The sequence below is a fragment of the Rousettus aegyptiacus genome, unplaced genomic scaffold, assembly GCF_014176215.1.
Source record: "Rousettus aegyptiacus isolate mRouAeg1 unplaced genomic scaffold, mRouAeg1.p scaffold_m13_p_14, whole genome shotgun sequence".
Taxonomy (NCBI): Eukaryota; Metazoa; Chordata; class Mammalia; order Chiroptera; family Pteropodidae; genus Rousettus; species Rousettus aegyptiacus.
In genome coordinates this window covers 61,325,870-61,340,632 of record NW_023416289.1, presented here as the reverse complement: position 1 = coordinate 61,340,632, position 14,763 = coordinate 61,325,870, and the positions used below count along the sequence as shown (strand labels likewise).

Genomic DNA, 14,763 nt, shown 5'->3' with positions numbered 1-14,763 from the left:
GGCCAGGCAGGCTGACCGGTGGTGCCCGAGGACGGTGAGGGCTCCTTAAAAGAAGTCACTGGGCCACACACTCCGAGAGAGAGTGGGGAGCAGACCCGGCCCGCCCTGCCCGCCCAGCCCACCCTGCGCGCTCCCAGCCGCGGAGGGAGTCTGCGGCCCCGCGGCGCCTCCGCTCATTCTGCGATGGCAGCGACGCGGCGTTGGCCGCGTGGGCGCGTTTGTGGGGCGTGCTTCCGTTTCTGCACAGCCTGTCTTCCTCTTCCACCCCTTGCAACTCGTCAGGCCCCCGAAGGTGAGTTCCCTCCGTCCTCTGCTGGCGGCCTTGTCCTCGTCCCCTGATTTCCGAATTCTTCTTGCTAAACGTTACTTATTTCTCCGCCGTTTTCTGGGTGCTCAGTGTCCCCCTGGTCCCTGCCTCCTCCGCGGTCCCGCCGCGGGTCGTCCGCGACCTACCCATGGACCGAGCTAGGTCCATGAGCACCGTGAGTGAACGGAGCCACGTTACCTGGGCGCGAACGGCTCTCGTCCTCCAGCAGAACACAGGCGGGGCTGGGCCGAGCAAGCCCGGACCCGGGCGCGAAGCCCGGCGTCCGCAGGCGAACTCGTCACGACGCCCTTGCGGGGAGATGGCGTGGGCCGTGCTGTCACGTCCCTGAGCGAGTCCACACCCCGCTGGGGGCGCGCTCCGCTCTCCTCACGCGTCTGCGAGGGGAGTGGCCTCCGTCACAGCGTCACTGTCCCTAACGGACACCGACACGCCGACACACACAGCCATTTTTCCGGATTCCCTCATAACTTAGGTGACACACTCCCTCCCTTCCTTCTAAATGAGACAGTGTAGAACGGTCACATTGTGCTAAAGAAATACCGATTGTGAAGAATAGAATTTAAAACAAAAACAAAAACACCCAAACTTCTAAGATCCACAGAAAAAATGAGCAGAATGTAGGAAGAATGTATTATAAGTCAGATGCAGCGAAGGATATCAGCTCTTTCACGCGTCCGTTTTTGTCGTTTGCGGTTCTGAGAATTTGTCTCTCCGGCAGGCTGTCAGAGCCTGTACGTGCTCACGTCTCTCTGTAATCATAGACCACCTGCTAAGGTTTGAAGCTGACGTGCAGACGCACGTGTCATAGTGTTAATGCATGTTTGAGGCTTTTAAAGATACACATTAAAAATTGTTGCTGCCCACACCTGAGAATTTAGTGGTAATTTTAAAGCAGAAAGGAACTTCCCCAGAAGTTCCCATCACAGGACGCGGATGAAAGAAAGGAAAACGAGATGACGACGATGGCCGGCCTAACGCGAGGCAGAGGCGGGACCGTGGGCCCGCCCATGGCTTCCGGGGTCCTCCTGCCTTACCCGTCATCGTCTGCGTTCGGCCCCGGTCGCGGTAGTTCTTCCTCTCTCTCGTGGTCACGCATCTTCTGACTCAGCCATCGAGTCACAGCGCCCGGCTGGGCACGTGCTCACCGAGCTCCTCCGCGGACCGGGCCACAGTGAGCCTTGGGGTCCGTCTGCCTGTGCGAACCTCCGTGTCCTCCTGGGTCCCTTCTGCACCCAACCGCTGGCCTTCGGTTGCAGGGCCTGGGTGACGGTCCTGGGCCTCGTGACATTTTGAGGTTTGAAGTTCGTTGAATGACAGAAAGTCATGATTCTTGCCCAAGAATCGGACCGGCAAGCTTGACATCACGGCTCTTACCAGGACTTAGCTTTCCTCCCCCAAATGACAAATGCCTTCTTACGGTTTTGGAAACTAGAGTGTTGTGCTTACGTAGAAGCCAGACGGTGAGTAGAAGACGGGCCCTCTAGCAGGGGACCGCCTGGCGGCACAGTTCGGGGAAAGCGGACGTCGCCGCGATGTCGGCTGGTGCGACGCTTTCGTCTTCACGTGCTCGCGCCCGTCGGGGCTGCAGAGCAGCAAGAAAAGCTACGCTGAAATCAGCGATGCTCCTCGCGGAAGCAAGACCAACCCCGCAAAAGGCGGTGTGTTCGTGAAGCGCTTCGGGACTCACACGTCGTCACCTGTCACGCGAGACGAGGCATGCCACCCTTGTGTCACACCCATGGTCACGTGTGTCTGTTTTGAGATTGAGATTCTCAGTGTGACCTACGCACGGCCACGTGGACCCGCGTGCTCGGGGAGGCCATGCCGCACAGGTGGGGTGAGGGGCTCTCACAGCCCTGCCCCGCCCACCGTCTGCACTGCGGAGACGCAGAGACGGCCGCGCTGGATGGCCACGCGCTGGGTGGGAGCCGCAGGAGTCGCCGGTGGCGTCAGGAAGGGGACGGACGCCGAGGCTCTTGTCCCAGACCTGCCCTTCTCCCTCCACCCTGCAGCCCGGGTCGTGCTCCAGAAGAGTGTCGCTCTCCTGCCTGGAGATCGCTGGGACTTCTCACTCCCTGTAGCATGGGGTAGAGATTCCGCAACGGCACACGCGCAAACCCTCCGCGGCGGACTCTGACACGCTTCCGTTCTCCGCCTGGCATAGTGCCTGTTACGATAAACAACGAGCAAGCGACAGTGACGGTGACGAGAACGCCAGGCTATCGCGAGCTCGGCGGGTGCCGGCGACCGGGTGTTCGGATCCGTTCTCGCAGGGACCAGAGTCCCCCCCCCGGCGACACTGCATCTCTCAAAACGCTGCAGGCGAACCCCACGACTTGGCCTGTGGCGTTTTCCCCGCCCGTCGCCTGGAAGGTCTCCACCCCTGCTCTGAGGCCCAACTGAAACGCGTTTTATTCTAAGATCATCCTTCTCCTGTCCCGGGCGTCGGGGTTCGGGCCCAACGGGGAGTCTCCGCGTCTGAGGTCCGTCGCTTTCATTACATTTGCATGGCAGTTCCTTTTGCATGGGAGGTGACATCCTGGAGCAAAGTGTGACATCCTGGTGACCACACTGCTCCTTCCCCAAGCTTAGTTAAGCGACCTTGGCATCTCGGAGTCTCTTTTAGTGCCTGTAGCGCCAGAGGCTGCGTGGCTCCTGGGCGTTTGAGGTCCTCGCTGAGTCTGGGCCACCTGTGTCCAGAGCCACCCCACAGTATCCTGGCAGCTCTCAGGGACCAGCGCAGGCTCCAGGGTCCCCAACCCACCTCCCGCACGTCTAGCTCAATGCCTTTGATGACAGTGAAGAGTATGCAGAGGACGGCAAGGTGCACATTCATGTAACGATAAATTATCCCCCCGCGAAACAACTAATGATGCGAACGCTTCATGGAGGAAGCCGCAGGCCAAGGGACGGAGAACAGTGAGCGCCCGGGGGACAGAGGAATGGCCCCCGCAAGAGGGATGGCACTGCTCCAAGAGAAGAGGTGGCAGACAGAGCCCGCGAGGGGCTGCCCTGGGGGAGCGGAGCCTCAGCCACACGGAAGCCCGGCGCAGGCCGCCAAGGGGGCAGCGGACCACCGGCCCCTCCTCGAGAGCTGCGGGGCTGTGCTCAGCGCAGAATTAGATGTTCTCGTTTTCAGGTGTGGCTCAGGTGCAGACAGGGATGTCAGGTTATCTTAAACGGGGCCCACGAAGGCGGGGCTCCTGCCAGGCCCAGGCACGGTGGGTGCCCTGTGGGGGCACGGGTCCACAGTGTGAAATGACAACTCAAAAAGCCCCCTCTGACTTATCCTGCCTGATCGCGCACATGAGGATTTTTTAAATCGAGGCACTAAAATCTCTAAACTGTGGTTAAGCCTCCCAAGTGACGTTTCCCCCGCAGCAGAGTGGGGGGTGGGGGGGTTGGCGGGCATGCGGGCCCTCCCACCATGCGCGGCGAGTCCCGTGTCCGCCCTGGCGGGCTGACGATGTGCATTCTCTCCCATGCAGGTGGACGCGCACGGGAACATCCTGTTGACGTCCCTGGAGGTGCATAACGAGATGAACGAGGTGGCGGGCGCCGTCGGGGACGCCAGGAATTCAGCAATATCCTTCGACAACTCAGGAATCCAGTACAGGAAACAGGCCGCGCCCCGGGAAGGGCGCCCCGGGGGGGACAGGGGCCTCCCGCTCAAGAAGACCCAGCTCCGGAGGAGGTCTTCGCAGCTCAAAATCAAAATCCCCGACCTGACTGACGTGAACGCCATAGACAGGTGGTCCCGGGTGGTGTTCCCGCTCACCTTCTCGCTCTTCAACCTGGTGTACTGGCTGTACTACGTGAACTGAGGGGCCCGCGCGGCTCCCAAAGACTTCCTGTCGCCTGAGTGAGATACTGCTCTGCCTGTCAAGGTTTTATACCTGCGCACACACAGAGGGACACACGCAACACAGACACACACAACACGCAGACACACGCAAAGACACACGCAACACAGACACACACAACACGCAGACACACGCAAAGACACACGCAACACAGACACACACAACACGCAGACACAGACACACAACACACACAACACACACAACACGCAGACACACAGACACACAACACACACAACACGCAGACACACAGACACACAACACACACAACACACACAACACACAGACACACAGACACACAGTGACAAACGCACACACACGCACGTACATACGCAACTGTATATATGTGTGGACTTTCTCAGCATATATATGAAACACACGTGTCTATGAGGATGTCTGTGTATATGTTTATACACACAGGTGTCAGTGCCCACGTGTATTTAAAACAGATACACACACATACATACATTTTGCAGCTATGGACAAATTTAACACAGGACGCGCATTAAAGAAAGAGTCTTTTTTTTTTAATTGAAAGGGACAAGCACTGTCTACAGATTCTGCCTTGAGGAGGAGGGCGTGAAACACAACATCATCCCAAAACGTGTCTTTTACTGTCATAAGTTAGATGTTTTAGTTTAAAAACCAGAAAGACACTCTCCCGAACATGCCGACAGCTCGGAACGAGTTGCACCCCCACACCCCGTCCATCGGTTCGCCGGGTGCAGGCCTTTGGCCCTTTCTGCGACGGAGGGTGGGGGGTCGGGGGGGCGCTCACCTGCCGCCTCAGCCGCGTCAGGCCCCAGGTCGACACCTGCGCGTTCGTTCATCTTGCGAAAAGCCGTCGGCGCCGATGGCATCGCGTGTGCGCGCTCCGACCTGCCGCGTGCTCGCGTCTCTCCGCGGGGGCGGAGCAGCCGGCTGTCCCGTGGGAGCCCCGTGGCGGGGAGCCCGGTGGCGAGGCGCAGGTGACATTTCAAGCCCCGGAAGCGTGCCTCGCGTCTCACACGGTTGGTTCCCAGGCCGGCGTTGGGGGGAGCACAGGCGTCTCAGGTGACTCGTCACTCTAAGGAGAAGCGTTGAGGATGGCCTCCCCGCCCGCTTTCCGTTACCAGTCACACTTACAACATTGTATGTTAATATAAAATATGTTTGCATAATATGCATATATATGTATATTTACCGAGGTTCTGTTCCCGATGCTCGCTACCCTGGCAGCATGCGATGTCACACCTTTCTGTGCTGTAACTACTTTCTGTTATCTAGAGTTAAGATCGAAGCTAAAACACTTCCAACGGTCAGTTTCGGAAACCAAGAAACATCCTCATGCCTTTGTTTTTGTATCTGACATACGCCCTGAACACACGCAGCCACCCCCAGTGTAAGCAGGACCCAGCAGGGACCCAGCGGCCGCCCTAGGCGAAGGTGGCGGCCTCGACACTCCCGGTCACTGGCTTCCTCCCGATCCACAGCCTCGTCGGTATTTGGACTTTTTGAAGCTCGTGCCAACAGGACGCGGTCCACGGGTTTCATAGATGCAACCTTAACTTACTACTTAGACGAGATCTTTCTAAAGAAAAAAAAAAGAGATGATATATTTTTTTGTAAACAATATTTCTATCACAGGCATCCATAAACTGAAATGACTACAGTTGTGCAAACAATGTCACAGTGAAGTGAAGCATTTGGGGGGGGGAAGCAAATTATTCAGGAAAGAACTGCTAAATTGATACTTTCTCCCAAAATGTCACATATGCCTCACCCTCTCCGTCCTATCCAAAACCAACGAGCAGAGGCCCGTCCGCGGGCCGAGGCCCAGCCTTCCCGCGGCCGCGTGTGCTGTGGGGCCGTCACCCCGAGCCGAGTGTTCTTTGGCGGCCGTGAGAGCCGTTAGGTTGCAGGAGTCTTAACAGCTCAAAAGCCGCTGTCAGGTGGCACAGGCCCCACCCAGTCGCATGCAAGAAGCAAGTACCGAATGTTCTGTCCTTTCCCTCCGTCACCCTTCCTTCCTTCCGTGTCTTCCCCCACCCGGGCCCCGCTCTCCGGTCCTGCTTCTGTCTGGAGACTAGCCAGCCAGCGACGTCTTGGTCTTTGGCTTCTCTCTGACACTTTTTTCCATGGGTGACAATGCAGGGGACATCTTAAAAGTCAAACAGCTTGGGAAGAAAAACCTTTTAAGTGGCCTTATCATTGTTAACATGTTAAAGAAAAAAAAAAGACATTCGTGAAGACCTTATCCCTTTCCACACTTCAGGTACCCTTTTTTCTGTACCCAGTGATGCGAGCGGTGAGCTCCACATGCGGGAGAGAGACCCCAAAACGCAGACGAGCGTGGGCAAGAAGCAGCCAGTGGTCAGCGAATGGAGACGTTCGTCCTTTCTGGTAGGAAAGCGATTCAGGATGTTTCAAGGAAGGCCCGAGGGGCCCAAGCCTCAGAGGCAGAGACCCCACGGGGCTCCGACGCACTGCAGTCAACTTCCCAAGGTTTTCTGGACATAAACTTGCATGGTCTGGTCCTAATAGCTTTTGAGCTTTTTTCGTATGCATTTGGCACCAAGACTGGAATCCACAACTTTGTACACACGGAGATGTCGTTAACATAATAGCTCTACTATAAATAGTGTTTGTAACTACACATGCGCACACATGCACACACACACACACACACACACAAATCATACACATGTTCTGTAAAGAAAACCACAACTTTTTAAGATCCTTGGGTATGTGTTTGCTTTACTCCATTTAAGAAGAAAATTACTTTTCTTCTAATAAAGTTATTTTATAGCTTCTCCATTTTTAAACGCGGTGAGAAATCTCGAGACGCAGAACTCATGGCGATTTCGACAGAAGGGAGTCGAGTTCGGTTGTCCGTTCTGTCATGGTGACCTCTCGTTACTCCGCGGTAGTCACTGGAGCCAGTGAGCAAGCCGGGGCTGTGACGTCACTGCGAGGTGGCTGTCACCCACATCCAAGCCTCTAGAGTAAGGAGAGTAAAGCTGAATTTGGAATACAATGATATTTCTTTCTCAACAACTGAACGTAATAAAAAGTTAATTTTCTAAGTCGTCCTGTCTTTCCAAAATGCTTCACGGGGGCTCAGAAACTCACAGAAGAATCTCGTTCTGACGTTTTTTATGACCCGTGTGCAGACGCACTTGACAAAGTTCAAGAGTCCTGCTCCACAGTCCCCACGGAGACTCGCCCGGTGGGCGTCATCCGTGAAACGAGTGTGACTCTCGTTCACCAGCCCTGCACTGTCTTACACCATGAGACACCCATTTCCCCCAAGTCTGAAATGAACTAGAAAAAAAATACGCCATGAGAATACTCCCGTTAGCTTTGAGAATGACGCGTCCGTCTGCAATGGCGCGTGTTTTCAAAGCCAGCGCCCAGAACCTTTGACGTGTCCTGTCATTCATGTCAGAGGCGCTTTCCCCCTGTCCGGAGTGGAATCAGAGTTCTCACCGGGGTGACAGCAGGCGCGTCTGGGCCTGGGTTTAAGGGGACAGGCACACTGCCACCGTGCGTCTTCGCGTTCAGCATCCCATAGGGAACCCCACTGGTGTGTGCGTAGGTCTCGCCACGGCGTGTCCTGGAGCCAGGACGGCTCGAAAGAAAATGCCATCCCATAATTCTTATTTTAATTCTCCACCTGAAAAACCGTTTTATGTCAGCGAAACTGAACAGTTATTTGGTGATATATCCTGTCACGCGTGGAGCTGGCCCTGGCCCCCGTCTTGTGCCAGCCGTCGGGTCGCAGCAGCCCTGAGCCGTGGGGCCGAGAGCCAGCCAGGCGGGTTCACTTCTCCCTGGACACTCGCTGGCGTGCCTTGGATCAATTACCTCTTCTACTGCAGTGAAGGGCGCCGTGTTTTCCTGAAACACTCAATTCCCAGCACCCGGGTCAACAGCGACCCCTCAGAGAGTGACACCTGCCAGGCGTCTCCCCTCCAGCACCCCCGCGCTTCTACTTCATGAGTCCCTGGGTCAGTTCAAGGTAAGTACAGGGTCGTTCTGGTAGGAATAGGCGCCTGCTGTCACGACCGACTCCCACGCTGGTTTCATCTCATTGTAAAGATAAAACCCAATTTTGCTCAAGCACATTGATGTACTTTTTCGTATTATTTGACATGAAAAAAAAAAAAGCAAAATTGAGTGATAGATACAATGCGAAACTTGTTGATGAATGAAATCAAATTTATTAAAAAAAGGACTAATTGACTTAAATGTGAAAGCTCAGGTTATTTATTTCTCTTGCTTGGCATTCTGTTGTCGAAATGGTGTGATTATTTTAATCCCAGCCTTTTTCAGGAGCTCAGCCTCATTTAGGTAACTAATGCTGGAAATAAAAAGAAATGAGATCAAAACTAACTGTGAGGGAAACCAATTGAACCACGACTTTTAAAAAAAAAATCATGATTCTTCTATACTTCAAAGGATAACTAGACACACAGCTTGTCCCTGTCTTCAATAAATATTTTAAGAGAGAAATATTTTTATATTAAAGGTCAAGGAACCAACCTACTGATAATCTCTGCCAGAGGTGGTATCAGTCCTCTCTTTTCAAGTTTTTAGTACCAAAAAGTATTTTTCTTTGCTTCTTCTCCAGCGAGAGTGTAATAAGAGACATCTCTGAATGAATGAACAAATGCCTGAATAAACAAATGAATGATTGAAAAAAATAAATGAATGATTGATTGAATGAATTAATGACTACACACCCGCAGGCACCTCAAACCAGATGGAACTTTTATTGGGAACTCTACCTGCAAAGACCTTAAAAGGAGAAGCCCTCCAACATACACTGTGGCTGTCAGTCATACAAAATGCTGATTAGTGTTTAATGAAGGTTCACCTCCCAATTTAGCTACTCTTAGCAAAATAACCCAAACTCTTCAGGCATTCTTTATGGGTCCTGTTTTCATTCACTTTTTAAAAATTCATTTCCACTCATTTGCATACATTTGTTTTTCGTCCCATGAAGTTTTTCTATCCTCGGCTACTTTGAAACTCTGATGTGATCCTCTTCACACCGGTCCTTGGTCAAGCATGGGACATCGCTGTGGGGACATTTCTCCCCTATGTCACGAGGCTAAGACGATATTTACTCAGGTGACAATTTAAATTGCCAATGACTGCAAGAGAAGGGATTTTCAAACATAGTCTGGGTATCTTAAAGCTTCTTTTAAAAGTTTTCTATTGACCGAGGAGTCTTGCCAAAGGCAGGGTCTCATTACCTTATCCTCAGAGAGCCTCATCCTGGGATCTGTTCACCCCGTATCCCCATGGCTGCCACAGACTCTAAATGACAAAAAATTGCCAGTTCTACTTTGAATGCGGAGATGATTCTTCAGAGACGATTGGCTTGTCGGAATCCGTGATCACGTTTTTAAGGTAGGATGTTTATCCTGTTAAGGGACATTTACCCTGTTATGGGACATTGATCCCGTTATGGGACCAAGCCAGCAACGGTTATTGGTGGCACATGCCCGGCATTAGAGGGACTCTCATTCTATGGCCCTGGCTTTTCATATAAACATGGGCTCCATTTGGGGTCCTCCGGCAAGCAGCGCATAGGGCACCGTGAGCAAAGTGCGATTCGCAGAAACGCTTGGGTTTAGCGCGTGTCTGTAATGGGCATGGGTGCATCTTGAAGCCAAACGGAGACTCATTAGTGGCCCTGGTGTCCTAATGGTTGTGACAAACTTCCTTCTCAACTTACGTCTCCATCTGTTAGGCCAGTCTGGGCAATGGCCTCCCGACCCCGCGTTTTGAAAAGCCGCGAACACCCCATCCTGTGTGTTTCTCTTTGCTTTGCTCACCTCCCAACTCCGTCACTTACAACCATACTTTCAAATCAACAGGTCGAGAACATTTGCCTTCTGCTGGCAGCCAGAAGGTTACATTTTAGTATTTAATGTTGTTTATAGATTGAGTCTAAGTAATGAGCAGCCCACACCGTTGAGCTATGTGTGCTGTGTAAGCACAGTTCCCATACTTAGCCTTCAGGCTTTTAATTATAAATTAAGATTTTGCATATCTTTCGTTGACTTTATCCCTATTATTTCGTATTTTGGGGTGATATGGTAAATGGTCTTTTCAATATATCGATCTGTCTTAGATTTCTCTACTTTCTTAGATCTTTCTGAGAATCATAAAGGTTTTCTCAGGTTCTCAAAGCATTTATTTTGCATGATAATTTTTCTGTCTTGTTTACTGTGAACTTTTATTTCTGCACGTGACGTTCTTTCTGGGACGGGTGGCCTTTCGCAAGGTGCTTCACAGGGCGGTGTCCTCGGATTGCCCTGTGTCACCTCTCTCACGTGGTGTTCAGTGACGACCAGGTTTTCCTCATAACCACGAAGAGTAAGAGGGCTGGGTATGTTCCTGGGGTTTTAGCAAGAATGTTTCATTTTAGAGTGAGTAAACGGAGAGCTGCCCTAAATGCTGAGGACCACTGAGGCCAGAAGAAAAAGGGTCCATCTTCTCGGAGTACTTGTGCCCTGCCTAGAAGATGAGTTGTTTACAAATAATTATTTTTAAATTTCTTCTTTAAGATGTTTGTGAAGATGCTTTGTCATTGCTGCTCATTTGTTTGTTTGTTTTATCCTTGTGATAAAATACAATGTGTGTGCATGGGGGTCCCCAGGGAGGAGGGGAGGATGGTGGTAACAAGCAGACCCATTGGGGACTGGCTGTTCCAAGTAGAGATTTCTAGCAGACCCTCGGCTTTTCAGACTCTTCTTTCTTATCTTGCTTGACATCCATTACGCTCACCACACGGTCTTTCAAACCCAAACTGTTTATATTCTGGCCTTTACAGAAACATGTGCAGACCCCTGCTCTAGATGCTTAGATGAGTCAGAAGCAAATGCTTTGGAACTAGTTTTTGTAGTTTAAATCATATTCTGGTCTTAGATCCCAAAAGGCTTTTCTCCTCAAATAATTATTCTTCTCCATTATTACGGACCAAACATAGCAAAACTTTCCAGTACACTGCCCTGAGCTAGCGTTGGTCTTCTTCCCTCAGGCCTGTATAGTTCATTTTTTTGAACAGTTTCCTTTAAAAGATAAGTTTGACAGTAAGACCTAGAATAAAAATTCAAATGTTATACTTTTAAAGAAACCAAGTAAAACTTATTTAGCATTACTGCTTCAGAATTGCAATGATTTTACTGACCCAAATGAGCATAAGTAATTACTGGACTTGCCAGATTGGTAATTCCTGACTCTTAAAAGAATAAATCTCTCAATGGAAGGCGAAGAAAGCTATTTCTGGGGGATGAACGGCGTTGGGTTACTTACAAGCTTCATGTGTATTAACCTAACAGAAAATAGCGTTATTTCTTAAGTAATGAATAAATGTGAGCTAAAGGGGGACAAATAAACATCAGAACGCCGAGTCTTCGATAGAGATAAAAATGATTATTTGTGGGGATTTGCCACAGATGTCTCGGGATGACAACCAATTTAAATGAAGCTGACTATCTCTAATAATAAGAATTGAATTTGAATACAGAAAAATCAATGAAACCAAAAGCTGGCTCTTTGAAAAAGATCAACAAAATCAAGAAAGCTTTAGGCAAGTTTACTAGGAAAATTATGAAAAATTGTGCCAAAAAATTAGATAATTTAGATGAAATGGACAAATTCTTAGAAAGATAAACTATCAGAACTGACTCAAGAAAAAATAGACATTCTGAACAGACTCATAACAAATAAAGAAACTGAATGAGTAAGAAGAACAAAGTATGTGGATTCACATTTCTCAATTTCAGAATTTACTACACAAGAATGACGATTTTCCTGATCCTGGATTTGGCAAAGAAGTCTTTAGATTTCACACCAAAAGCACAAACAAAAGATTGAATTCATAGCTTATGTTGCTATTGATATCCCTTATGTCAACTGATGTAAATAACCCATGAGGAATCACTTAATAATAAGACAGAGCTGTTGGTACTTAATGTACATCATTTTTAGTTACACACCAAACTAAGTCAAGCAATACACTTGTATTCTAACACTTATAAATTTAAAAAATAACTATCATAATGGAAATAAACACTAGAAATGATGGCTTTCAATCATGAAATTCTTGAAAATGGAAGGAACTCATTGATAGAATTTATTTGCAAGTGTCTGGGAAAAGAAGTTGATTAACGCATGGCTGTAAATAGAAAAAAATTTTTTCCCCTAAATTTTCTTTTGATCTAGAAAAAGATTCCTACAATTATACGTCAGAACCTTTGATGGACTCAAAGAGACCTGGACTTAAAAATCACTTTTTAGTTCTGTCGCCTCGGAACAGTTAATGGGCCTGAGTTTTCATCGTCTCTGGTACGAAATGGCATTAATTCTTGTCTCACAAGGAGAGGAGATTGTTGAAACAAGGGACTAGCGTTGCGAATCCCACGTTTCCTCTTGGCTCCTTTGTTGAGTCCCAGACTGGCATCTGGTTGGGAACAACAGTTGACGGGAGGCAGAGAGAGGAGATTCCAGGCGGCGTGGGTCCTAGAGCCTGGACCCCGCCTGACACAGGATACTGTCGCCGACAGCTTTTGTCCCACATCTCCCAGTGGGCTCCGGGAAGCCTTGGAGCTGGGCGGACCGGTGGACAGAGAGAAGCTGGGTTTTCCTCCCCGCTGCCCGCCGGCTGGGTGGGCCTCTGGGCGGCCGGCCTCTCTCTTCTCTACGTGGTGCTAAGTGGCGCCGGGGGCTAATGAGCGCGTTCGGATGAGTGCCTGATAATTTCTCTTCCATCAGCTCTCATTTATCACAGCCGGATCATTGGAATTTCAAATTATCTCCAGAAAGCCTCCCTTTTGAATCTTTATTGACATTTCAACAACCCTCCTTAATTAAATAGTTTACTGGCATGGAGGGATGTTTGTTTACTCTGGGCCAGCAGCAGTGAAGGACAAAACAAGCATGGTCCTGCTGTGGAGGGGACGTCCCAGAGAGCTGGCCGAGGAACCTTCGCTCTGCTCCGGCCCCGGGTGACTGGTAGGGCTGACGTCTGCTGGACCCTGGGCCGCATGCGAAAGAGAAAGGGCTCCCGCTGACCTCAGGTGTCCGAGCGCATCTGGGAGACGCAGACACGCAAACCATGATAATGTGGAAAGAACATACGTCGTGGGCTCAGTGGTCAACAGTGGCCCCTAAATCAGCATCACTGAGTCGAAACTGGGACAGGGGACATGGCACCAGAGCTGAGCCCCGAGGCAAGGGTCCGAGCTGGCTGGTGTTGAAACAGGGAGAGATGCCTGCCCGACGGCTTTGCAGTGTGACACTCGGAAGACCAGTCTCCTGTTTCTCACTCAGTTTTCAGAGTGGCGATGCTATTCTCTTCCAACAGGGGATGGGTGACAGGCACCCTGTGCCCGTGGTGGGCCTGCTCTAACGGGACATGCAAATCCCCGGAATGTCACGGGCTCTCGCCTTCATCCTTCGAGGTGAAATCATCTGTGTGCTTATTATTCCATGTGCTTCATGCTGCTAATGACAGCAGAGCCACATCCGCTGCCATATCGCATTAGCCTCCATCTGAATCGTGATGCTGTGCACTTCTTTCTCAGAAGTAAATAATTTGCGTTGCTACTCGGGTTGTCATCTGAGAACCATGAAAACAGGTAACGAGGGCTCTGCATACTGAATTCTTACAGGTGTCATCTCTTTAAAAATACATACTAATAATTAACTTTACAGTTATTTTCAAATCTTTGTAAATCCCATTGCCAGCAAAAGAAAAATATAAAAAATTTAGCTGTTTTTCTTGATGTGAACTTTAGTTTTTGTGTTTTTTTGATGAATACATATTTTTTATATTTTCATTTTTTCAAGTGTAGTTGAAATACAGTATTACATTAGTTTCAGATGTACAACACGATGTTTAGACATTTATATGACTTAGGAAGCGATCCCCCCAATGAATCCAGGACCCGTCTGACACTTTAATCCCCTCCACCCCCACCCCTCCCCCCTAATCTGACAGCCATCAACATGCTTTCTGTATCAATGAACTTCCTTCTGTTGTTTGTTTATCCCGAACTCTAGATTCTACATGACATTTGTCTCTCTCTGTCTGACTTACTCCAATCAGCACAACACCCTCTAGGTCCATCCATGTTGTTGCAGATGGCAAGATTCATTCTTTTTATGGCTGAGTGATGTTCCACTGTATGCACGTGCCACCTCTTCTTTATCCAGTTATCCATGGGTGGACACCTAGGTTGCCTCCATATCTTGGCACTATAAATAATTCTCCAATGAACACATGGAATCACATGTCCCTTTGAACTAATGTTTGGGTTTCTTCAGATAAATACTCAGAAGTGGGATTACTGGGGCTTTCTTTGTCTCTTGTTACAGCCTTTGTTTTAAAGTATAGTTTGCATAACATGAGCATGTCTACCTCAACATTTGTTATTTGTTTCTATTTTTGTGAAACATCTTTTTTCATCTCTTTTCTTTCAGTTTATATGTGTCTTTTGATCAGAAGTGAGTCTCTAGTAGGCAGCATGTGTAAGGGTCTTATTTTCTTATCCATTCAGCCACCTGTGTCTTTTGATT

General features: G+C 49.6%; 1 protein-coding gene across 1 annotated transcript in view; it reads left to right on the top strand.

The window, feature by feature from the left end:
* The window catches only part of GABRB3 (gamma-aminobutyric acid type A receptor subunit beta3), a 69,228-nt gene extending 64,978 nt beyond the window's left edge, over positions 1 to 4,250 (top strand). The window contains exon 9 of the mRNA XM_016154862.2: positions 3,817 to 4,250. Coding sequence (XP_016010348.1) covers positions 3,817 to 4,152 — 336 coding nt within the window. The 3' untranslated portion in view covers positions 4,153 to 4,250. The remainder of the gene's footprint in view (positions 1 to 3,816) is intronic.
* The last annotated feature ends 10,513 nt before the right edge of the window (positions 4,251 to 14,763 follow it).